Source organism: Theropithecus gelada, chromosome 8 (genome assembly GCF_003255815.1).
Source record: "Theropithecus gelada isolate Dixy chromosome 8, Tgel_1.0, whole genome shotgun sequence".
Taxonomy (NCBI): domain Eukaryota; kingdom Metazoa; phylum Chordata; class Mammalia; order Primates; family Cercopithecidae; genus Theropithecus; species Theropithecus gelada.
The window spans coordinates 147,204,624-147,231,029 of record NC_037676.1 but is presented as its reverse complement, the minus strand read 5'-3'; the positions used below and the strand labels follow the sequence as shown (position 1 = coordinate 147,231,029).

Sequence of the window (26,406 nt, the reverse complement as noted above, 5' to 3'; positions counted from 1 at the left end):
TTAGGTTTTCTTCTGCCATCTGTGACAGCTTCTTGATCTGTCCCCAGGTGGGTGGCTGTGTTCAACGGTTGTTGCTCGTGACAGTTGGGGTCCTCCTCAGCATCAGCCTCAACATGGCTGCAACTGAGGGGTCCTCAGGATCCTCCCAGAGTCTCTTCCTCGACATCTGGCTTGTAAGGTTTCAGGTGTCTTGATGGTATCCAAATCGACTGTTGATTTTGGCCTGGAGAAATACAAGCATAACCTCTTCCCCAAGTTATTATTTTGCCTATTTCTTAACTTTTTGTTATTGGATCTTTTCACCAAATGATGCTAGATTCAGTTGTGTATGGGCTGTCCTGTAATCCGTATTTCTCTTCCTTTTTTGTTTTTGTCATCAGTTGTTGTTCTGTATGAAATCATAACTTGAGCATTTTCAATTAACTGTGTGGAGTGAACCACGTATGAGGAATCAGAAATCACAGTAATAGGCATATCAAAAGCAGTCAATACCTCAGTTATAGCTACAAGCTCTGCTTTTTGAGCTGAAGTATAGGACGTCTGGAAAACTTTACTTTTTGAGCCAAAATAAGAAGCTTTGCCATTGCTAGACCCATCTGTAAAAACATTCTCAGCACCTTCAGTTGGTTTAAATTTAGTTTTTTTAGGGAGAATCCAATTAGTTAATTTCAAAAACTGAAACAGCTTCATTTTAGGAAAATGATTATCGAGCATGCCCACAAAGTCAGCTAAATGGATTTGCCAAGTAAGACTATAAAAGCTTGCTGTATTTGTGCCTTTGTGAGAGGGACAATAATTTTTCCAGGATCATATCCATGATATTTAACAATCCGAGTTCTCCTAATCCCTATCATAGTAGCGATTTGACCTAAATAAGGAGTTAGAGTCCGTGAATTAGTATGTGGAAGAAAAAGCCACTCTACTAAGTCCTGTTCTTGAACGATAACACCAGTAGGTGAATGCTGAGCTGAAAAAGTTAGCAAATCTAGAGTCTTCTCTGGATCTATTCTATTTATCTGAGCTTTATGGACTTGCTTCTCAATCAGTTGTAACTCTACCTCAGCCTCCTTTGTTAATTGCTGTGGGCTAATGAGACTAGGATTTCCTCTAAGGATAGAAAACAGATTACTCATGGCATAGGTAGGAATGCCTAGAGCAGGTCATATCCAGTTAATATCCCCTAGTAATTTTTGAAAATCATTTAGTGTTTTTAATTTATCTCTACATATGGTTACTTTCTGTGGCACAATGGTAGTGTCATTTACTAAAGTCCCCAAGTAGGAGTAAGGAGGAGGAGTATGAATTTTTTCAGGAGCTATAATTAAACCAGCGTGAGAAATTGAATTTTGCAAGTGATCATAACATTGGAGTAATTCTTGAGTGGGGGCAGCACAAAGTATATCATCCATATAATGAATAATGTAACACTGTGAAAATATTTAACAAGTAGGTTCCATTGCTTGCCCCACATACATCTGGCAAATAGACTGTTTAACATGCCTTGTGGCAACACTTTCCAATGATAACGCTTAGCAGGCTGCAGGTTGTTTACTGCAGGAATTGTAAACGCAAACCGTTCACAGTCTTGCCCAGCTAAAGGCATAGTAAAGAAACAGTCTTTTAAGTCTATGACTATTAAAGGCCAATTTTTTGGAATCATAGTAGGAGAAGGCAATCCTGGCTGTAATGCTCCCATAGGTTGTATAACTGAATTGGTGGCTCTTAAGTCAGTTAACATTCTCCATTTTCCTGATTTTTTCTTGATTGCAAAAACTGGAGAATTCCAAGGAGAAAATGTTGGAGCTATGTGCCCATTTTCTAGTTGTTCAGCAACTAATTTCTCTAAAGCTTCCAGTTTCTCTTTACTTAGCAGCCATTGTTCTATCCAAATCGGCTTACCTTTTTTAACCATTTTAAAGGTATATGTTCTGGAGGCTTAACAATGGCCACCATCAAAAATGTTTTCCTCATCTTTGGTGGGAACTCTGTTTTTCTGCTTGAAGCGGTTCTTTCAAACCTGGCAAATTTTTTTCTAGTCCCATACCAGGGACATACCCCATTTCAGGCATTGTATGTTGACTTTGAGGGCTAGATAATTGTTTTGGAATTAGAACTTGTGCTCCCCGTTTTTGTAATAAATCTCTTCCCCATAAATTTGTAGGTACAGAAGTTATAATTGGTTAAATAATCCCAGGTTGTCCATCAGGCCCCTCACAATGCAAAATATAACTACTTTGATAAAGTTCAGCGACTTTACCAACTCCAACCACGTTAAATTGAGTGGGTGGAATTGGTCACGTGGACGGCCAGTGCTGTAGATAAATGATTGAAATGTCCGCTCCTGTATCTACCAAAACTTTAAATTTCTTTCCTTGAATAATTATTTCACAGGTAGAACGTTTATCAGTAATTTGATTTACCCAATAAGCTGCTTTGCCTTGTTTATTTGCACTTACAAATCCTCCTGTTCGTTTAATTTCACTTTTTCCGATTCCCACATATGGCACAATCAGGAGATGTGCTATGCGCTCTCCTGGCTTTGCTTTCCAGGGAACAGAAGCAGATATAACAATCTGAATTTCCCCATTGTAATCTGAATCAATGACTTCTGTATGTATATGTATGCCTTTTAAACTTAAACTAGACCTTCTTAAAAGTAATCCTATTGTCCCTGCTGTCAAGGGTCCACAGACTCCTGTTGGGACCTTTTGCAGGGGTTCCCTAGGCAGAAGGCTCACAGCTTTTGTGCAGAAAAATCTACTGTGGCACTACCAGCTGTGGCGGGGGACAGACATTGTACAGGAGTGAGGGAATGGCCTGAACTAGAAATGCCCCGGTTTAGAATGGGGCCAGGGACGAGTCCCTCATGGCATTTCCCGAAATCGGGTTCCCATGTTTATCAAACTTAGAGTGACATTTACTAGCCCAGTGTTTTCCTTTGTTACATTTTGGACATATTTCAGGCTCAACAGTTTTCTTTTTTCCCCTATCTGGAGGCCTGATTTGCTGATTTTTTCTACATTCTATTTTAGTATGACCATGCTTCCCATAGTTAAAACAAGCTCCAGGAAACGGAGTGTTTCCTTTATCCACTCTCAGTCCTGCCATTGCCTGTGCCAACAAGATAGCTTTATGCAGATTACCTCCGATACCATCACAGGCCTTGATATAATCAACTAAATGTGCTTTCCCTTTGATAGGTCACAGAGCAGCCTGACAATCGGGATTAGCATTGTCGAAAGCTAATAACTGCAATACTATATCCTGAGCAGCCGAATCTGCAATCATCTTTTTAAGAGACTCCTGTAACTGAGTTATAGAATCAACATATGGTTCTCTGGGTCCCTGTTTTATAACACTAAAGGAAGGGTATTGTTCTCCACCTGAAGTGATTTTTTTTTTCCCAAGCTCTAATGCACACTCCTCTAAGCTGTCCTTTGGCATCATCCTGCATGACCAGTTGTGCATCTAAACCAGCCCAGCTGCCAACCCCCAAAATGTAATGTGGTTACACTAATCTGAGGTTGGGCCTGGGCCTTGCGAGCAGCCTGAATGGAAGCTTCATCTGCCCACCAAGCTTTAAATTGTAAGAACTGAGCAGGAGTTAGATAAGCTTGAGTAAGAGCGTCCCACTCAGTAGGAATCATCCAACTGGAAACAGCAACATTCTTTAACAGTCCCATTACACAACGAGAACCTGGTCCCTACTGATTTATAGCTTGTTTTAATTCTTTGAGTAATGTAAAAGGAAAAGGCTCAAATGTAGCTGTAATATTTCCCTCTTGAACTGGAGTGTGTATTCTAACCGGGAACTTCTAAGCCTCTAATCATCCTCTCATCTAGCTTGCTGAACTCCTGCCTGAATAGAATTAAGAGCAGTCACTGGAGGCACTGCTTGAAAAGTCACTGGGGCAACTACTTTTTGCACAGTGTCCTCCAGAAAAGAAAGATTTGTGGGATCATTTTCTTCAAAATAATAATGAGGGGGTGCAGAAGAGTAGGGAGGAACCTCTCCTTCCTTTGCCGGTTTAGCTTTGGCTGGCAAATAAACATGCTCTGTAACCTCTGCTGTTACTTCGTTATACTCTTGTTCCTCCTCATCATCAGTGTGAAAAAGTTCCAAGGTGGAAAGAACCAGCCCCCAAACTTGCCCCATTGTTACCCTGACGCTTCCGAGCTCCCCTTCTTTGTGACGTGAGAAATCAGGGGTCTCACAGCCTTCAGAGCTGAGAGCCCTGAACAGAGATTTACCCACATATTTATTAACAGCAAACCAGCCATTAGCATTGTTTCTATAGATATTAAATTAAAAGTATCCCTTATGGGCTGGGCGCGGTGGCTCACACCTGTAATGCCAGCACTTTGGGAGGCCGAGGCAGGCGGATCACAAGGTCAGGAGATCGAGACCACGGTGAAACCCCGTCTCTATTAAAAATACAAAAAATTAGCCAGGCGCGGTGGCGGGCGCCTGTAGTCCCAGCTACTCAGGAGGCTGAGGCAGGAGAATGGCCTGAACCCGGGAGGTGGAGCTTGCAGTGAGCCAAGATTGCGCCACTGCACTCCAGCCTGGGGCACAGAGTGAGACTCTGTCTCAAAAAAAAAAAAAACAGTATCCCTTATGGGAAATGAAGGGATGGGCCAAATTAAATGAATAGGTTGGGCTGGTTAACTGCAGCAAGAACACGCTCTTAAGACAGTTTGCTCATGCTAATTGTTTGTGGCTTAAGAATGCCTTTCAGTGGTTTTCCGCCCTGGGCTGACCAGGTGTTCCTTGCCCTTATTTCCGTAAACCTACAACCTTACAGCTTGGGCGTTAGGGTCATTATGTACATATCACAGTGCTGCAGAAATTTTGTTTATGGCCAGTTTTGGGGCCAGTTTATGGCCAGGTTTTGGGGGGTTTGCTCCCAACACCCCAATTCTTTCAACCTTTCATTGCACATTCTTTGAAGCTCTGTTGTTAGCTGTGTATATGTTTACAAGTGTTATAACTTATGAGTTGACCCTTTTATCATTATAAAATGTCCCTCTTTATCTCTGGTAGCATGTTACATTTTAAAGTCTATTTTGTTGTTATTAGTATAACCACTCTAGCTTTATTATGGTTGCTATTTGCATAACACAGGGTATCTTATTTGATTTATGATTTTTCAACTTCACAATGGTACAAAATCATTCTGTTTTTCACTTCCAGTACAGTAGTCAATAAATTGCATGATATTCAACACTTTACTATAAAATAGGCTTTGTATTAGATTATTTTGCCCAACTGTAGGCTAATGTAAATGTTCTGAGCATGTTTCAGGTAGGCTAGGCTAAGCTATGATGTTTGATAGGTTAGATGTATTAAATGCATTTTTTACTTATTAGTCCATTCTCACACTACTATAAACAAATACCTGATACTGGGTAATTTGTAAGGAAAAGAGGTTTAATTGGCTCACAGTTCTGCAGGCTATACAGGAAGCATACCAGCTTCTGCTTCTAGGGAGGCCTCAGGAAACTTAAAATTATAGCAGGAGGTGAAGGGGAAGCAGGCACATCTTACATGGCTGGAGCAGGAGGAAGAGATACAGGAAGGAGGTGCCACACACTTAACCAGATCTCACTAGAACTCCATCACAAAAACAGCACCAGGGGGATGTGCTCAGCCATTCATGAGAAACTGCCCCCATGATCCAATCACTTCCTACCAGGCTCTATCTCCAGCATTGGGGATTGCATTTCAGCATGAGATTTGGGTGGGGACATAGATCCAAACCGTATCAACTTCTATATTTTCAATGTATGATGGGTTTTTCAGGAGATAACACCATTGTAAGTTGAGGAGCATCTGTGTATCTTTTTCCATTCTTTTACTTCCAATCTGTTTATATCTTTGAATCTAAAGTATATTTCCTATAGACAGCATATAGTTGGATATTGTTTTTTAATCCCCTATGACTCTGCTTTTTTTTCCTTTCTTTTTTTTTTCTGCCTTTTCTTTGAATTGTTTAGTCACATTTATTGTAGTTTGTTGTGTAGTTGGGTTTACATCTGCCATTGTGCTCTTTGTATTTTGTATATCTTGTGTCTTTTCTGTTCCACCATTCCTCCTTAATTTTTTTCTTTTGCATTGAGTAGATTTTACTTTATTTTTATTTTTAGAGTCAGGTCTTGCCCTGTTTCCCCAGGCTGGAGTGCAGTGGTCTGATCATGGTTCTCTGTAGCCTTGAACTCCTGGGCTGAAGGGATCCTTCCTCCTGAGCCTCAAGCCTCAAGTCTCAAGTAGCTGGGACTACAGGTGTCTGCCACCATGCCTGGCTAAGTGTGTGGGGGGGTTTTTTTGTTTTGTTTTGCTTTCTTTTTTCCAATTTTATTTTTAGAAACAGGGTCTTGCTTTTATGTTGCTGAGGCTGGTCTCAAACTCCTGGCCTCAAGTGATCTTCCTGCTTCAGCCTCACAAGTGACTGGGATTATAGATGTGAACCACCATGCCCAGCTGCATTGAGTACAATTTTTCTATTATAACATTTTAATTTCTTTACTGATATTTTCACTTTTTGAAAGTTATTCTCTTAATGACAACTCGAGCTTACCACATACATTTCATCAGAATTTACTTCTGATTTATACTAACAAAATTCAATGAGATATAGAATTGTTACTCATATATAGCTCTATTTAATCTTCCTCCTTTATGTACTGTTGTTTTACAATTATATGTTTGTTATAAACCCACAAATACATTTTTATAATTTTTACTTTATATAATTTTATGTCAATTGTGGAAATAGAAATGAGAAAGTATATATTGGTAAAATTTTTAATGTTTACTTTCTTACTTACCATTTATGGTTTTCTTCATATGTTCCTGTACATTCAGGTTACCATCTGCTGTCATTTCCTTTGTCCAGTACAACTCTGCTCTCATCCACCTCCTTTGTGCTGTTGTCATATATAATACATGTTTACATCTTAAAGCCTAAACAATATAATTATATAAAATTGATTTATAACATTGCTTTTTAAATTAATTGAGATTAAATACATACATTTATACTGTCTTATATAATTAAAGAATTACCTTTATCTTTGTTCTTTGTGTTTTTGGTGGGTTCTCATTTCTATCTGGGTTTACTTGCTTTCAACCTGAAGAATGTTCTTTGGTATTTTTTATAAGGTGGGTCTAGTAGCAATAAATTATCTGTTTATATTTATCTGGTAATGCTTTTATTTCATCTTCACTTTTGAAAGATAATTTGCTGGATAGAAACTTCTTCTTCTTTTTTTTTTTTTTTTTTTTTTTTTTTTCTTTTTTAGAGACAGTCTCGCTCTGTTGCCCAGGCTGGAGTACAGTGGTGCGATCTCAGCTCACTGCAGCCTCCATCTCCTGGGTTCAAGTGATTCTTCTGCCTCAGCCTCCTGAGTAGCTGGGATTACAGGCACACGCCACCATACCCAGCTTTCTTTTTTTTTTCTTAAATAGAGATGGGGTTTCACCATGTTGGCCAGGCTGGTCTTGAACTCCTGACCTCAGGTGATCCATCCAACTCGGCCTCTAGAGTTGCTGGGTTTATAGGCGTGAGCCACCACACCAGGCCAGGATAGAAAATTCCTGGTTGAGAGTCTTTTTCTTTCAGAACTTTGAATATGTTATTCACTGCCTTCTGACCTCTATTACTTCTGATGAGAAGTCTACTGTTTATCTTATTGGGTTTCCCTTGTACATGATCAGTTGTTTTTCTCTTCCTTTCAAGATTTTCTCCTTGTCATTAACATTTAATGTTTTTACCATGATGTTTCTGAGTGTTGGTATCTTTGTGTTTATCCTACTTGGAGTTCTTTGGGCCTCTTGGATGTGCAGTTTAATGTTTTCCAGGAAATATCAGAAGTTTTCAGCCATTATTCAAGTATTTCTTAAATGGTGGTAAAACTATGTAACATGAGGATCACTCTACATTCTTAAACATTTTTAAGTGTCCAATACAATAGCAAAATGCTGTATAGCAGATCTCTAGAACTTTCTCAAAACCTTGCATGACTGAAACCCTATGCCCACTGAATAGCAACTCCCCATTTCTCCCTCTTCCCAACCCCTGGCAACCACCATTGCACTTTTTGTTTCTATGGGTTTGACTATTTTAGATACCTCATATAAGTGGAACTATGCAGTATTCATCCTTCTATGACTGTCTTATTTCACTTAGCATAATATCCTCAAAGTTCATTTATGTGACATTTTTTGCATATGACATTTTTTTTCTACAATATTTTATGGCTGAATATTTCATCATATGGATAAACCAGATTTTCTTTATACCTCCATCTGTTGATGGACATCTAGGTTGTTTCCACCTCTTGGCTATTATGAATAATGCTGCAGTGAACATGGGAGCACAAACCTATCTTCAAGATTCTGACATTGGCTAGCTGCAGTGGCTCACACCTGTAATCCCAACACTTTGGGAGGCCAAGGTGAGTGCACAAGGTCAAGAGATCGAGACCATCCTGGCCAACATGGTGAAACCCTGTCTCTACTAAAAATACAAAAATTAGCTGGGCATGGTATCATGTGCCTGTAATCCCAGCTACCCAGGAGGCTGAGGCAGGAGAATTACTTGAACCTGGGAGGTGGAGGTTGCAGTGAGCCAAGATCACGCCACTGCCCTCCAGCCTGGTGACAGAACAAGACTTCATCTCAAAAGAAAAAAGAAAAAGGATTCTGATATCAATTCTTTGGGATAGTTACCCAAAAGTGGGATTACTGAATCATATTATGGTTCTATTTTTAATTTTTAAAGAAACATCTATATTGTTTTGCATGACTGCACCATTTTACATTTCTACCAACACATCATCATCAACACTTGTTATTTTTCAGGCTTTTAAAAAGTAATAGCCATTCTAATGTGTGTAGTGATACCTCTTTGTGGTTTTCATTTGCATTTTCCTGATGATGTTGAGCATCTTTTCATAAATTAATACCTTTTGACCATTTATGTGTCTTCTTTGAGAAAAAAACTTAGCCCATCTTTTTTTAAATGGGGTCTTGCTCTGTTGCCCAACCTAGAGTACAGTGGTGCCATCATAGCTCACTGCATTCTTGACCTCCTCTGCACAATAAATATCTTTATTTCTCACAGTTCTTAAGGCTGGAAGTCCAAGATTAGGGTGCAGGCATGATCTGGTTCTAATGACGGCCCCTTCTGAATTGCAACCTGTTGCTATGTCCTCACATGGCGGAGGAAGCAAAGGTCTCTGGGGTCTCTTTTATAAGAGCACTAATCCCAATTATGAGGGACCTGCCTGCATAATCACCTCCCAATGGTCCCACCTCCCAATACCATCACCTTGTGATTCAACATATGACTTTTGTTGTCTGTTGTTTCAGAGAGAATCTCACTGTTGTCCAAGCTAGAGTGCAGTGGCGAGATCATAGCTCACTAAAGCCTCAAACTCCCAAATTAAAGCAATCCTCCTTCCTCAGCCTCCCAGGTAGCTGGGACTACAGGCATGTGCCACCACAGCTGGCCTGGGCCTTGTTTATTGGGAGGTTTTTGATTACTGCTTCAGTCTCCTTGTTTTAGGTATAGGTCTACTCAGAATTTCTATTTATTGGTGAATCAGTCTTGGTAGATTGTATATTTCTGAGATTTTATCCATTTCTTCTACATTGTCCAATTTGTTGTCATGTAATTGTTCACAGCAGTATCTTACAATCTTTTAATTTCTGTGGCATCAGTTGGAATGTCTCTTTCATTTCTGATTTTGAGTTTTCTCTCTTTTATTCTTAGTTAATCTAGCTACAGGTTTATCCATTTTGTTACTTTCAAAAAACCAACTGTTTTGTTGTTTTTTCTATTGTTTTTCTATTCTGTTGCTTTCTACAGATTGTATTTATTTCTACTCTAATCTCAGTTATTTCCTTCCTTCTCACTTTGGGGTTAGTTTGTTCACCTCTACTTCCTTCAAGTATAAAATTGGGATTATTTTGCATCTTTTAAAATGGAGGCATTTATTCCTATAAAATTCCCTCTTAGTACTGCTTTTGCTTCATCCCGTAAGTTTTGGTATGTTGCATTTTTCATTCGCGTCCCTGTGAAGAGACCACCAAACAGGCTTTGTGTGAGCAATAAAGCTGTTTATTTCACCCGGGTATAGGTGGGCTGAGTCTGAAAAGAGAGTCAGCAAAGGGAGATGGGGTGGGCTGTTTTATAGGATATGGGTAGGTAAAGGAAAATTACAGTCAAAGGGGGTTGTTCTCTGGTGGCCAGGGGCAGGGATCACAGGGTGCTCAGCGGGGGAGCTTTTGAGCCAGGGTGAGCCAGGAGAAGGAATTTCACAAGGTAATGTCATCAGTTAAGGCAGGAACCGACCATCTGGATGTGTACGTGCAGGTCGCAGGGGATATGATAGCTTAGCTTGGGCTCAGAGGCCTGACAGCATTTCCATGTTTATTTTGAGATACTTTCTAAAGTCTTTTGATTAGTTCTGTGAACCCAGAAAACCTGAGACAGGTCTCTGGTAATTTGAAAGTTGATTTTGCCAAGGTTGAGGATGTGCTGTGACACAGCCTCAGGAGGTCCTGACATTTGCCCAAGGTGGTCGGGGCACAGCTTGGTTTTATGCATTTTAGGGAAACATGACACATCAATAAATATATGTGAGAAGTACATCGGTTCGGCCTGGGAAGGCGGGACAACTTGAAGCAAAGGCAGGAAGACTTGAAGTGGGGAGGGAGCTTCCAGATCACAGATAGGTGAGACACAAACAGTTACTTTCTTTTGAGTTTCTGATTAGCCTTTCCAAAGCAGGCAGTCAGATATGCATCTACCTCAATGAGCAGAGGAATAATTTTGAATAGAATGGGAAGCAGGTTTGCCCTAAGCAGTTTCCAGCTTGAGTTTTCCTTAGTGATTTTGGGGGCCCAAGATATTTTCCTTTCAGAGTTCTTTGACCATTGGTGGTTTATATATTTTCTTCTGCACCTTCTCTGTCTCCTCTCCTGGTTCCCCTATTGTGTGTGTATAGATGTGCTTAAAGATATTCCACACTTGCCTGAGGCTCCATTCATTTTTTAAAATTCTTTTTTCTCGCAGTTTATCTTCAAGTTTATTGATTCTTCTGCCCATTCAAATCTATTGTTGGCCCCACAAATTAATTTTTATTTCTGATTATTGTACTTTTCAACTTCAGAATTTCCATTTAGTTGCTTTTTAAATAATTTTTGTCTTTATTGATATTCTGTACTTGACAAGACATTGTCTTCATACCTAATTTTACTTCAGTCAGCATGGTTCATTGAGTTTTTGGAACATATTTATCATAGCTCCTTTTAAGTCTGTTAAATCTGACTTCTGGCCCCTCTCACAGGCAGTTTGTGTTCTTGCATTTTTCCTGTGTTATGGGTCCCATTTTATTGTTATTTATTTATTTATTTATTTATTTGCATGTCTCCTGCTTTTTTTGAAAACGGACATTTTAGGTAATACAGGAATTCTGGTTACTAGTTCCCCTCCCCCTTATCTAGAGCTTGTTTTTGTTGTTTGCTGGTTTATTTGTTTTATGGCTTCATGAGACTATTTCAGTGGCATACATTTTCACCATGTGGAGCCTCGAGCATAATCAGAGTCATCCTGCAATGATAACCTTTTTGGCACAACTCTCTGTCTCTCTCCCTGATCTGCCTGTGAAGCTATCCACTTCAGATGGTATTACATGGTTCCCATTAGGGTTACATCGTTCCCATTAGGGTTACATCGTTCCCATTAGGGTCCACTAATTGCAGGCAGATTGCTCTGGTGTTTTTGACAGTGCCCTAGGGCAGTGGTTCCCAACTTTTTTGGCACCTGGGACCAGTTTTATAGAAGACAGTTTTCCATGGATTAGGTGAGAAGGGATGGTTCTGGGATGAAACGGTTTCACCTCAGATTATCTAGCAATAGGTTCTCATAAGGAGCACGCAACCTAGATCCCTTGCATGTGCAGTTCACAACAGGGTTCGTGCTCCTATGAGAATCCAGTGCTGTGACTGATCGGCCAGGATGCAGAGCTCAGGGAGTAATGCTCGTTCACTTACCCACTGCTCACCTCCTGCTGTGCAGCCCAGTTCCTAACAGGCCACAGATCAAAACCGGTCCATGGCTTAGGGGTTGGGGACCCCTGCCTGAGGGCATGAATTGCTCAGCGGTCTGATCCAATTAAATTTGGGCAGGAGTATTGTTTAAAGTCCATCTTTGAGGTTTATTCTGACTCCAGAAGCTGTCTCTTTCCCTTGTTCTCTCTGATAAACCAGCTGACCTGTGGTTTAGTGTCTTATTAATTTAAAGAGCTATTCTTGAGAGTTACCCTAGACTTGAACCTCCCCCATGCTCTGTTTCAAATAAAGTCAGTTCTTTAAGGGAGAGCTTGAGAATTCTCTTATGGACTGCCTCTCCTCCTAGGCAAACTCTCAGAGCCACTTCCTTGGGCAGTGAGTGAGGCAGTAGTCTATGGTCTTCCCGTTGTGGAACCTCTGCCTATGAGCAAGCTGGGGCCAGAGCAGTCAGGTCCCAAATAGTCTTAGCCTGCTGTGCCTCTGCCCTTGGAGAGAGGCTGAATGGAGGAAGGGAGCCCTTGTCCTGTCAGCCTTATTCACTGGAATTTAGCCTCTTTAACTTGGAGTTGGAGGGGATGAAAACTGCTGGAGGCCTATCCTCCTGGTGAGATATGGTAAGCTTTCATTGGAAACTGAGGGGAGAGGGAGCCCCTTCTTGGCCACATCTGCCTAGAGTGGACCATCTGTTGTACTGAGCTGGGGGTGAGGGAGGGGGTGGAGCAGGTTGTGATTCAAATGCCACAACCTCTCCAGGAAAGAGGCTGGTGGGGGGAAGAGAGAGGGAAGTGAGAGAGAGGATGGAGGAGAAGAGGGGGAGAACAAAATGAGGAATTCTACCTACTCTCCCTATTCTTACCAAATTGTAGTAGAATTTCTTGCATAAATATTTCTTCCTCTGCTGTTTTCCCTCAGGGCAATTGCTAGAGACTTTAAATGGTTGTTTGGTTTGTTTTTTTCTTTTTAAATAGTTCTTGCTTTGTTTTGCAAGAAGTGAATCCACTGAATTCCAGTTTATACTGTTATCCTGGAAGTGGAATTTTCAAGCTTTTATTTCTGAATAATATTTCTGGTGGATGTAGAATTCTAGCATGGCAGTTGTTTTCTTCAAAATTAAAAAATGTCCTTTTGTCTGTTGTTTTCCACCTCTAAAATCACAAAGTCAGCTTTCAGTCTTATTGTTACCTTGAAGATAATATGTCTTTCCTCGTGCTGTTTTTTGATATTTTTTTCCTCAGGTATTCAGTAGTTTTGACTGTGTTATACCCAGGTGTGGTTTTCTTTTTATCTTAGGATTCTCAGAGCTTCTTGAATATGTGGTGATATGGTATGACTCTTGTGTTCCTACCCAAATCTCATCTTGAATTGTACTCTCATAATTCCCATGTATTGTGGGAGGGACCGGGTGGGAGATAATTGAATCATGGAGCGGTTTCTCCCATACTGTTCTTGTGGTAGTGAATAAATCTCACAAGATCTGATGGTTTGATAAGGGGAAGCTCATTTCACTTAATTCTCATTCTGTCTCTTGTCTGCTGCAATGTAAGACCTGCCTTTTGCTTTCCGCCATAATTGTGAGACCTCCCCAGCCATTTTGCTAAGGCTGGTCTTGAACTCCTGGACTCAGGCAATCCACCTGCCTCAGCCTTCCAAACTGCTGGGATTACAGGCTTGAGTCACATGCCTGGCTGATTTGTTTTGTTTTTGTATTTAGAGATGGGGTCTTGCTATGTTGCCCAGGCTGGCCTCTAACTCCTGGTTGCAAGCCATCCTCTTGCCTGAGTCTCTCGAGTAGCTGGGGCTATAGATGTGTGCCACTACACCCAGCTCTCATTTTTAGTTTCAATTTTATTTTATTTTTTTCTTTTCTTTCCTTCCTTTCTTTTTTTTTTTTTTTTTTTGAGATGGAGTCTCGCTCTGTCGCCCAGGCTGGAATGCAGTGGCGCGATTTCAGCTCACTGCAAGCTCCGCCTCCCAGGTTCATGCCATTCTCCTGCCTCAGCCACCCGAGTAGCTGAGACTAAAGGCGCCGCCACCGCGCCCGGCTAATTTTTTTGTATTTTTTAGTGGAGACGGGGTTTCACCGTGTTAGCCAAGATAGTCTTGATCTCCTGACCTCATGATCCACCCACCTCAGCCTCCCAAAGTGCTGTGATCATAGGCGTGAGCCACCGCACCCGCCTTCTTTTTTTTTTTTTTTTGATGGAGAACCCTCGCTCTGTCACCCAAGCTGGAGTGCAGTGGCACAATCTTGGCTTACTGCAACCTCCACCTCCCAGATTCAAGCAATTCTCCTGCCTCAGCCTCCCAAGTAACTGGGATTACTGGTGCTTGCCATCATAGCTTTCATTTTCTGCAGGTGAATCATTTTTAGTTTCCTGATTAGTCACTTTGGCCAGTTTTGTTGTTGTGTTCTCATTTTCTCTTTTATTTGCATTCTTCTCTGAAGATTTGTTCCTTCCTCCTTTTTTGGGCTTCATTCCCACTTTTGCAGAAACAGTTTAGCTAACAACCTCACCAATCTCCTCCTGGGCTCTTCTTCCTTCCCTGCCCTTTCAGCTGAGCTGACCCTCCTCTTGGGCATCTTGATAGCAGGGAGGGCATGTGGCAGGGGCCTGTGGGATGCAGTTTGCCAAGAGCCCTCCTGAAGCTGGGCTGCCTACTGTTGCTCCATACACTGCCCACGCCACTGGGACCCCTGTGGGTTTGTTTCTATCATGTATTTTCTCTCTTGATCTCATATTTTTTCTTTCTTTTTTTTCCCCACATGCTTTATGATACTTGAGTGGTGTGTGTGTTGTGTGTTTGAGATGGGATTTCTCTATGCTTACCAGGCTGGTCTGGAATGTCCAGGCTCAAGCAATTCTCCCACCTCAGCCTCCCAAGTCTCTGGGATTAAAGGCATGCACCACTGTGCCAGCTCTGAGTGTTAATTATTATAGATAAAAAGGCATAGGGGCTCTGTATGATATCCTCTTGAGAGGATTAAGTCTCCTTTTAACAGGAAGATAACATGCCATTGGATCATCTTATCAAAGGTTGGTCCTAGGCTTTATTAAGGCTGGTAGAAAAAAGAAAGTACTACTCATTGGTCACCTTTGAGGAAAGCTAGGAAACTGATTCATCACTCTGAAAACTGGTAAATAAAAGAATCGAGCATTCTGCCTTTACTAGATGTATTGTACATCTAGTATTGGGTACAATACTAGAAAGCCAGGATACCCAATTGATGACAAGAAGTTTAACTTCCTGGAAATTTTGGCTAAAAAACCAAGGAATGACAGAACTGAAACGTCACTATTTCGCAATCCCAAATTTGAAAGTGAATCTAGATAATGACCATTAAGTATGTTAACATCACATGAAAAAATACAACCAGATGTTTTATACCTCTTGATAGAAAAATATACCACTTATGAAGGTTTTTTCTTTTTTTTTTTTTTTTTTTTTTTTTTTTTTTGTTCTTAAAAAACCTGAACCTAAGGTATTATCTAAATAATCTAAATACAGAAATGATTGACGCTACGACCACATCCTTCTCCCTACCCTGCACTAAGAATACCTAACAGCAAGGCATCATATATTTAGGGCAAAACCCAGGAAATTGCCTCAAAAGAAACCAAAGCTGAGCAAAGACAGCTCAGTTTTTAGTATTTAGGGATGCTGTGACCTTATAATCACCTCACTTAAGTACCTTTCCAGTTAACAAGTACACTCATACACAGAGGTCCCAAGCATCTTTTTATTGTGTCATTTGAAAATACACACAGCTGACCAGGCGTGGTGGCTCACACCTGTACTCCCAGCACTTTGGGAGGCCAAGGTGGGCGAATCATATGTGGTCAGGAGTTCAAGACCAGCCTGACCAACGTGGAGAAACCCTGTCTCTACTAAAAATACAAAATTAGCCAGGCATGGTGGTGTATGCCTGTAATCCCAGCTACTCGGCAGGCTGAGGCAGGAGGATCACTTGGACCCAGAAGGATCACTTGAACCCAGGAAGCAGAGGTTGTGGTGAGCCAAGATTGTGCCATTGCACCCCAGCCTGGGCAACAAGAGCAAAAAAACTCCGTCTCAGAAAAAAAAAAAAAAAAAGAGAGAAAGAAAATATACACAGCCAACCAAGGATCACCAGATATCTGAGGGAAATGGCAACATGAACTTTAGTGTGAGATGTTGGTTCTTGTCTTATGGATGACTCTGTCTTGTGGTTTCTCATTTTGTTCACATTTATTTTGTCTCCTCCCCAGCAAAATAACACCTAATAGAATCATCTTTTAGACTTTAGTCCTGAGACTACCTTGAGGACTCAACTCCTCAGATACCTCAGAAATTTTTCTCCCTAAATTCAGGATGTTTATCTTCTAGGACACTGTTTGTAGGTTTTAGAGTAAATTATGAAGTTTGCTTTTTTCCTTTCATACTCTGAATGGCAAAATCAATCCCTCTGTAGTACCGTGAGTAGTTCATGGAAATCTATTAAGATTACTTAGCCCTATTTTATTTTATTATTTTTTATTTATTTTATTGTATTTTATTATTTTATTTTTTGAGACAGAGTCTTGCTCTGTCACCCAGGCTAGAGTGCAGTGGCACAATCTTGTCTTACTGCAACCTCCACCTCCTGAGTTCAAGCTATTCTCCTGCCTCAGCCTCCCAAGTAGCTGGGATTAGAAGCACCCACCACCATGCCCAGCTAAATTTTGGATTTTTAGTAGAGATGTGGTTTGGCCGTGTTGGCCATGCTGGTCTGGAACTCCTGACCTCAGGTGATCCACCCACCTTGGCCTCCCAAAGTGCTGGGATTACAAGCGTGATCCACTGCACCCAGCTATATTTAGCCCAATTTTAGAGCTCATCCAGTTAGTATTTTTAGCTCAGTCTCCCTATTCAAGCAGTGCAGTTTCAAGGAGCATCCCATTATAACTAATGATAACCACCATTTGCAAAAGGGAGATTCCATTGTTATTTTGTGGTATCTCAACACAGGGCTGTCCTTTTACTGTTCTGACCTCAGTTATCCTTCCCACAGTCTTTGTATCTATGTGACTTAGTGCTTGTTTTTTTGTTTGCTTCGTTGGTTGGTTTTGGATTTTTATTTTTAATAAGCTTGCTTTCATTGGGTCTCAGAATTCAGTTTTATAGTTTTCACAAATTTTTGGACACTTTTGTTCACTGGAAATGTGTGATTTGGGAGTGTTGTGTATCCTTGGCCTGAGTAGGTTGCTGCTTTTTTCTGTTTTTCCTGATTTGCTTCTGTGAAACCAAGTTGTCCAGATCAAATAGTTTTTTTCCATCATCTATTGCACTGATGTACACTTCATTCATTATGAGTCATTTATCACTTATTTTCAACAAACATTTGAATATGCTATATGTAAGCCATAAGAAGATACCTTGTTTACAAAGTATGCAGCAATGACATGAATAGTGGAGGCAGCCTCCAATTCCTCCTTCCTGATAACCCTCCTCAAATCCTTTCTCAGATCTTGCCTTTCCTACTCCATGTGTTCCTGGTCAGCCTAGTTGCAGATTTAAGCCTTTGACCTTGGGCATATTACCTTCCTTCTTCCTCCCCACACCAGTGTTCATTGCTTTACCAGCATGCTTCTCTTTTTCCTCTTCCCAAGGGGGTCATATTTGTTGCTTTTTTTTTTTTTTTTTTTTTTTTTTTTTGAGACGGAGTCTCGCTCTGTCGCCCAGGCTGCAGTGCAGTGGCGCGATCTCGGCTCACTGCAAGCTCCACCTCCCGGGTTCACGCCATTCTCCCGCCTCAGCCTCCGAGTAGCTGGGACTACAGGCGCCCGCCACCACGCCCGGCTAGTTTTTTTTTTTGTATTTTTAGTAGAGACGGGGTTTCACCATGTTAGCCAGGATGGTCTCGATCTCCTGACCTCGTGATCCACCCGCCTCGGCCTCCCAAAGTACTGGGATTACAGGCTTGAGCCACCGCGCCCGGCCTGTTGCTTTTTTTAAATTTGCATTCTGAGTATCAGTGTTATCCTACAAGATACTTGTTTGATATAAATATTCCTGCTTATTCTCTAATTCTTCCTCCCATAGTAAAATGCAAGTGTTTCACTTTTTTTTTTTTTTTTTCATTCTTTCAGGCTATGATTCTATGATTGAAAAAGAGGAATTGATTCCAAAGCAGGAAATTTCTGAAGAATTGGAATCCCAGAGAGCAAAATCAGAAGATCATGTAAGGAATATTTTTAAGGAAACTGAAGAGATGAGTAAAACTGAGGGAAAGTTAGAGAATCGCTGGAGAAAATATGCAGTAGAAGGAGTTAAGAACTCCTTCTCCCAGAAGAACAATTTCAGAGCAATTACTATGAGATGTGTGAAAACCCTCTCTAAAGAGAATGGCCACAAGTTCAATGCTGTTGGAGAAAACTGCATTACAGACTCAAATCTTGACAAACATGTTAGAGTGTCTAGAGAGAAGAGTCTCCATCCAAGTGTGTCAAGTGTAGAAAACTTGAAACAACATGAGGACCTCACTAACCTCCAGAGTTTCCAGTTAGGAGAAAGAGCCTGTCAGACAGATGTGTTAGTGAAAGTACCCAGACAGAGTTCAGTTCTTAGTGAGAATCAGAGGATGAACAATCCAGACAGACCATTTGAGTGTACTGGGCATGGAAAAACTTTCAATCAGAACACAGCTTTTAACCAGCACCAGAGAATTCATGGTGGAGAGAAGCCCTATGAGTGCAATGAATGTGGAAAAGCTTTTAGTCGGCCCTCTATCCTCAGTAAACATCAGAGAATCCACAATGGTAAGAAACCCTACACATGTAAGGATTGTGGCAAATCTTTCAGTGCTCACTCATACTTTATTCAGCACTGTAAAATTCACACTGGACAAAAGCCCTATGAGTGTATTAAATGTGGGAAAGCTTTTAGTACACATTCATCTTATATTCGACATCTAAAAATTCATACAGGAGAGAAACCTCATGAGTGTAATCAGTGTGGAAAAGCCTTTAGTCATAGCTCTAATCTAATTCATCATCAGAGAATTCATAGTGGAGAGAAACCTTACAAGTGCAGAGAATGCAGGAAAGCCTTCAACAGAAAATCACACCTTATTCAACATCAGAGAATTCATTCTGGAGAGAAACCTTATGACTGTGAGGAGTGTGGCAAAGCCTTCAGTACACGATTATCTCTCATTCAGCATCAGAGAATCCATACAGGAGAAAAGCCCTATGAATGTAATGAGTGTGGAAAATCCTTTAGCCTGAACCGAACTCTTACTGTCCATCAGAGAATTCACACTGGAGAGAAACCTTATAGGTGTAATGAATGTGGGAAATCCTTTAGTCAACGCTCACAAGTTATTCAACATAAGAGAATTCATACTGGAGAGAAACCTTATATCAGCAATGAGTGTGGAAAATCATTTGGCGCTCGTCTATCCCTTATCCAGCATCAGATAGTTCACACTGGAGAGAAACCTTATGGTTGTAGTGTGTGTGGGAAAACCTTTAGTCAAAAGGGACATCTTATTCAGCATCAGCGAATTCACACAGGAGAGAAACCCTATGAATGTAGTGAGTGTGGAAAAGCTTTCAGCCAGAGTTTTAATCTTATTCACCATCAAAGAACACACAATGGCGAGAAGCCCTATGAATGTAATGAATGTGATAAAGCCTTCAGTGTGCTTTCTTCCCTTGTTCAGCATCAGAGAATACATAATGGAAAGAAACCCTACGAGTGTCACAAATGTGGGAAGGCCTTTAGCCAGGGGTCACACCTTATTCAACATCAGAGGAGTCACACTGGTGAGAAACCCTATGAGTGTAATGAGTGTGGGAAAACCTTTGGACAGATATCCACCCTAATTAAGCATAAGAGAACACACAATGGAGAGAAGCCCTATGAGTGCAGTGACTGTGGGAAGGCCTTCAGCCAGAGTGCACACCTTATCCGCCATCGAAGAATTCACACTGGAGAGAATCCCTATGAGTGCAGTGACTGTGGGAAGGCCTTCAATATTCGCTCCTCTCTCATTCAGCATCAGAGAATTCATACTGGTGAGAAACCTTATGAATGTAGTGAGTGTGGCAAGGCATTCAGTCAGCATTCACAATTTATCCAACATCAGAGAATTCACACTGGAGAGAAACCCTATGTATGCACTGAATGTGGAAAATCCTTCCGACAAAGGTCCCACCTTACTCGACATCAGAGAATTCACAGTGGGGAGCGACCTTAAACGTAATCAATGTGGAAAAACCTCAGTCAGAGAATAACTCTTAGTAGTCATGAGAAAATCCACACAATTCACATTAGAGAGCAAGCCTACGAATGTAGTATGTGTGGGGAACTCTAGTGCACAGTCATCTTTCATTCAACATTGTACGGTTCACAATGGAGAGTAACTGATTAGTCTATAAATTCTTCACAGTTATATGAGAGTCATGCTGGTGAGAAATGAGTCACTTTATGGTTTTCCTTTTGGAGATTCAGCTCTTAAGGGATTTCACTCTCCCAGTGAGCTGCTTACTAAAGGCAGGCTACTGAAGTGTGTAGTGACAGTCCCACAATAGCACACCTTGTTTCAGATTCAGAGGATGGGCCCCCTTCTTGAGCCCTGTAGATATGTGAAACTTAATTATTTAGATGCATTTCATAGCACCAGACCTTAAGGTACAGTTAGGTATTTCACTTGAGACCACTTGCTTTTCTTTCTTGCTTTTCTTTCTTTCTTTCTTTCTTTCTTTCTTTCTTTCTTTCTTTCTTTCTTTCTTTTCTTTCTTTTCTTTCTTTTCTTTCTTTTCTTTCTTTTCTATCATTTATTTCAACTTCAGAGAAAGTAGTTGAGATCCTTGCACTTCCAAGTGTGATGGAACCAGGCTGGGGTTTTCTTTGTTTGTTTGGGCCCCTTCAAAATGTTTTTATTTTGTGATAAGGAGTATGGTACCTTAAGCTTCAGAAGTATTATTTTTCAACATCAGATAATTCACAGGGAAGAGAAACATGATTATAAGCAAAAGTTAAGAAATAAGGTGAGTCTTTGTGTAGATTAAAATAGTTGAGACCTTACTAAAAAGTCAAATAACACTGTACTCCACCTCCAGGTTTCCAAGAGTTAAGATGCTGCCAGCAAGGAGCTTGCAGTCTTGTAGCTGGCCCAATATATCCAACTAATTCAAAATGGGAAATTGTACGTTTTACTGTAGAAGACTACGTGCTCGCAAACGAGACGTTTCCAATAAGTCCTGCTCTTGCAAATGAAGCAGGGCGTTCCTTCCCTGCAAACAGGGAGGACGAAGGAGCCAACTGCAAACAGCAGATCCTGGGGGCTGATTTATGTGTAAACATCTTGAAAATCCAGAAAGTCAGGGAAAGGTCAGAAAAACAACAATGTGTCTTGTGACTTGGCAACATTCCACAAACGGCTGTATAAAATAAAGCAGAGCATGTTGTTCGGGGCGGCCGCCATGTTTGTCTTGTCCTGTGTTGTCTTGTGTGTTCATTCCTTTGTTTAGGAAACACACGGACCCCAACATTTTACTTAAATAGGATTTGGTAGATGGGTTTTCTAGATGTGTTGTCATGAAGAAAATTCAGGAAAATGTCCAAGAATGGGAGCCTGTGGCTTATGTCTTCACTTACCCATCACAGAGAGCTGTGTTCCACTGCAAGAACAGAGTTCTTGTCTTTTCCTGAGGTGACTGGAAACCTTAATCTCCTGAAGTTAAGTCAAAACTCAATGTCAACTCACCCCGCTCTCTTGCCTGCAGGCTGAGCTAGGGACTTGGAGCTTGTTACCCAGTTACAACTTCTTCTAGAGAACTTTCAAGAAGGAAGCAAAAAGAAATTCAGTTTCCCCCAAGGATCTCTTCTTTGAGGTTCCATCAAGAGATGACAAAAGGGAGCTGGACACGGTGGCTCATGCCTGTAATCCCAGCACTTTGGGAGGCTGAGGCAGGCAGGTCAAGAGATCAAGAGCATCCTGGCCAACATGGTGAAACCCCATTTCTACAAAATACGAAAATTAGCTGGGCGTGGTGGTGGGAGCCTGCAGTCCCAGCTACTTGGGATGCTGTAACCTTGAACTCCTGGGCTCAAGCGATTCCCCTGCCTCAACTTCCTGAGTAGCAGGGACCACAGGTGTGTACTACCACACTCGCCTCTCCTGGCTGCTTAACCAATTACATTAAAATTGAGAGGAGAAAGGCATTTTCAGTTTCTTTAGTTAATAAAAAGAAGCCATTTCTGGAGGAGTTTTATGCCTGTACCAGCAGAGGTTCAGCCTTCCAGGAATCTCATCATGATCCATACTGCTGACATAGGCCTTTGTCACCTGAAGCATTCTCAAAACAAGGAGACTGACATTAAACAGGACAATTGTGAGTTCCACTTAGTAAGCATCATACATATCTTACAACTCATTCTGAAGACTCCTTTATTCTTGCTCTTCCCAGAGAGCTACTGTGTTTAGTCATGCTCACTATACTCACAAAAGAATAAGTGGCATATTTGCAGGTCACCCTGGGATGTAGTGAGGGAAAGTTGTTTCCTTATAGTTCTCTCCCACTTGTGCTATGTAGTAAATAGATGGTGTCTCCTACCCCTCATATCTCTATGCATCAGCAATTTTCACCACAGGCTATGTCAGTTGTGACAGAAGAGTACTTTGGTGGCCATACTTTGTTGACATTATTTGCTACTCATTGAACTGGTAGAGTTCACAGTAGTTGATGGTCTACTCTCTGCCATATGTTTATAGCCTGACTGGACTTGAGAGGCAGAGATGGGGGATGTAGAGAAGGGCCCCGGTCTGTCTTCAAAATCATGCTCCAGGATCTGCCCAAGACATCACAGCAGTGAGGCAGTAGGCTGTGAGGACAACCAGGTTCACGTATGGGCGTTGGAGTGGAATATTCAACATAGTTAATTCAGTTGTCTGACTTGCCAGAATATCAGGTTACTAAGTGAAAATCCCAGAGAATTTGCTCAGCCTTTGCTAGAAGGAGAAGGGACTCCCTAGGCAGTGAAGGCAGGTGCTGATGGTCACAAGAGCGTTTTTACTTTTTCCTCCATGTCTGTCTGTCCTGCAGCATTTCCACTGATGCATGCTATTGTGGACTCCTTAGGTTGACCTTGGCCTTGACCTCCACCACTAACTTTTGACCCAAAACTGAAGATGTGCATCAGAAAGGGACAGATTTGGTCTTTCTGCTGTGAAAAGAATTCTGCCTTAGTGCCTGCTAATTTGTTGTGCTTAGTCCTGTGCTGTCAATCTTCCCCACCAATTGTTAAGGTTAATTTGTGTTTTATACGTGTATTCACACACATTAGAATGTAATCGGTGAATTCCATTATTGCCCATTTTCATGTAGGGTGAGAGGCACTTTGTATCGTTGGGAATCTGTAAGATCTTTAGGACTAAAACTCCTGCCTCTAATCCCAATTTCTGAGGCCCTGACTCTCCAGGCAGCATGACTGAGTTGGATTTGTCTCTGCCATAAAACCTGCCAAGGCTTCTTCATCACCCAAAACACTCCCATGACTAACCTGTATGAAAAGAGGGGCAAAGGTAATTATTAATCACAGACATGCAAAATGATATTGCAAGATGTCATTTTACCCTCACTAGGTTGGCAAAAATTAAAAATCTGACAGAGAATGACACCAAAAATGTTTAGCAACAGTTATACTCTGCTGATAGGAGTGGAAATTGGTATGACACATTGGAAAATATTTTGGCATTATTAATACAGTTAAAAATTAGCCCTGGCCAGATGCACTGGCTCACACCTGTAATCCCAGCACTTTGGGAGGCCGAAGCAGGTGGATCACCTGAGGTCAGGAGTTTGAGACCAGCATGGCCAACATGGCAAAACCCTGTCTCTGCTAAAATAATTAGCCAGGTGTAGTGGCGGGAACCTGTAATCCCAGCTACTCAGGAGGCTGGGGCAGGAGAATCACTTGAACCTGGGAGGCAGAGGTTGTAGTGAGCCGAAACAGCGTCCCTGCACTCCAGCCTGGGCAACAAAGCGAGACTTCGTCTCAAAAAAAAAAAATTATGTAGCCCACAACCCAGTTCCACTCCTGCACATATGTGTTGGGGATGTGCTTGCATGAGAACTAGAAGATGTGTCCCAAAATGTTTGATAGCAGCTGTTCCTGTAATAGCATGAAAAAGAAAAGGAAAAACAAGTCCAGTGTTCATGGAGAGGGGGAGAAAAGAAGTTTGATTATAAGTATAACATAGCAGAAAACTGTCAAAATGAATTACCTACAGCTACACATATTATTCTTAAAGCTGTCACTTTGCACAGGCATGTGGATTGTTCTCAATACCGACCAACTTTGATTGCTTCCTGTAATGAAACTCCAGAAGACCTGGGGCATGAGACAAAAGTGTGACCTGAGAGGGAGTGCCAAATAATTGGAAGATTTTTCCAGCTTACTGTTGGCAGAAGTTTGGGTGATATGAAAGGGAGCAGATTCTAAGGCTGTTCGACTAGAGATAATGTAATGTTGGATTGGACTGGATTTGTTATATGAGTGCACACATGGCAGGCTGTGGATTGACTGTACTAGTTGCAGTAGCAGCTTGTTAATGGAAGACTATGTTTGGTCATGGCCTACACTGAGTGAGGCTGACATGCAGAATTGCCTGATTTTACAACAGACAATGGATTCAAAGGCTCAGGAGATACAAGAGGGCACTCCTTTCGCCCAGGCTTAGAGAAGTGCATTGGTGAGGGAATAGTAATATCCAGGAAAGACTCTGTAGTGGCTGTTTTATATAGTCTATCAAAGGGAGTAGGAGAAGCTGTTATGAAAATGGATTTAGGCTGGGCACAGTGGCTCACGTCTGTAATCCCAGCACTTTAGAGGCCAAGGCAGGTGGATCACTTGAGTTCAGGAATTTGAAACCAGCCTGGACAACATGGTGAAACCCCATCTCTACTAAAAATACAAAAATTAGCCAGACATGGTGGCAGGTGCGTGTAATCCCAGCTACTTGGGAAGCTGAGGCAGGAGAATCACTTGAACCCAGGAGATGGAGGTTGTAGTGAACCAACATCACGCCACTGCACTCCAGCCTGGGTGACAGAGCAAGATTCCCCTCAAAAAAAACGAAAGGAAGAGGGGGAAAGAAAGAAAGGAAAAGAAGGAAAGAAATAAAAGAGGATTTAACTCAATGGGAATGGTTAGGACAAGATGGTAGCATGTAACCCAGTTGTAGACAGGGAAGTTGTCACTGTAACAGGCCCAGGGCCACAATAGTAATGAGAATGGTTTGACCATAGAGGTTTTGACCCTGAGTAATGATGATGGTGACTATGGACTGAAATAGGTAGACCGCCTACTAAAGTCTTTATCAGTATCAGTGAGTCATTCAGCTTTTACAGACACCTGACTTGGATCAGCACAACAGTCATCGACCTTCACTTACTTCCTAGGCTTGAGCCAGTTCTGACCCAGAACCTCATGAAACAAAAAGAGGCCAGATTTCCCTTGAAAGATCTTGCTACACTTCCGAATTTTATGCTATAAGTCTTATTCCCTTTGCCAAAGGGAATGTGACCATTTACCAGGGTAACTATATATCAGAGGACAAGAATACCCACTTTTTTAGGGATAAGGAAGTAACACCTTGGATGGAGAAAGAAAAATCTGTTAAGCTATTAATCAGACTGGAATAACAGATAAAACCAACTGTAAAGTTAATAGGAAACTATTTCTGCCAGAGATATATGCAGCTGTAGAATGTGATAAAATTTAACCTCTACTTTCTTACTGAGAAACTTTGTTCTCTTATAGACTAACAGAAACATGTTAGAAATTATATAAGTAAGAATGAAACACTCTACTCTTTCCTGGCAGATCTGTCGCTTTGACATAGAGAAGCAACCTCAATTTACAACCCAATTCATATAAGAAGTTTTTGGACACCATATTCTACACCTATCTTAATTTTGTGGTTCCCAAGGAAATGAGCCTGGGTGTACTTCACAGTCCAGACCTGACGACCCATTACTCACAAGCCTGCTTTGCTGCATGCCTATTAAAACACTGCTTTATTTAAATTTCACTTAAACTCCACCCTTCCCCAAAGTCTTATAATAAATTATGTTTTCTTTAGTTTGGTGAGACACCCCACAGTCTGGGGTGTTATCACCCTCATTATAATGGGTCAGTAACTCTGATTTTGTTGGAGTGCAGGTTTTTCCCTTGTAGTCTGAGGCTAATTGGGCTAGGACAGAGATTACTGGACTTTGGCTATGAATTGATGTTAAAACCTGGGAACCAATATATTACTGTTGTTCTCCAGGGTAGGAGCTTATGGAGCCAGGTAATGA

At 41.3% G+C, this 26,406-nt stretch overlaps 1 protein-coding gene and 1 long non-coding RNA gene across 4 annotated transcripts in view; both read left to right on the top strand.

Moving 5' to 3' along the window:
- LOC112630543 (zinc finger protein 252-like) overlaps positions 1 to 20,764 on the top strand; it is a 44,238-nt gene extending 23,474 nt beyond the window's left edge. For all 3 annotated transcript variants that reach the window (XM_025394906.1, XM_025394904.1, XM_025394905.1), the window contains one exon: positions 18,187 to 20,764. In XM_025394906.1, coding sequence (XP_025250691.1) covers positions 18,198 to 20,297 — 2,100 coding nt within the window. In that variant the 5' untranslated portion in view covers positions 18,187 to 18,197 and the 3' untranslated portion in view covers positions 20,298 to 20,764. The remainder of the gene's footprint in view (positions 1 to 18,186) is intronic.
- Positions 20,765 to 22,170: 1,406 nt separating this feature from the next.
- On the top strand, positions 22,171 to 23,409 carry LOC112630507. The gene is made up of 2 exons (XR_003120885.1): positions 22,171 to 22,573; positions 23,092 to 23,409. It is a non-coding gene; the product is annotated as an uncharacterized LOC112630507 (long non-coding RNA).
- Positions 23,410 to 26,406: the final 2,997 nt, after the last annotated feature.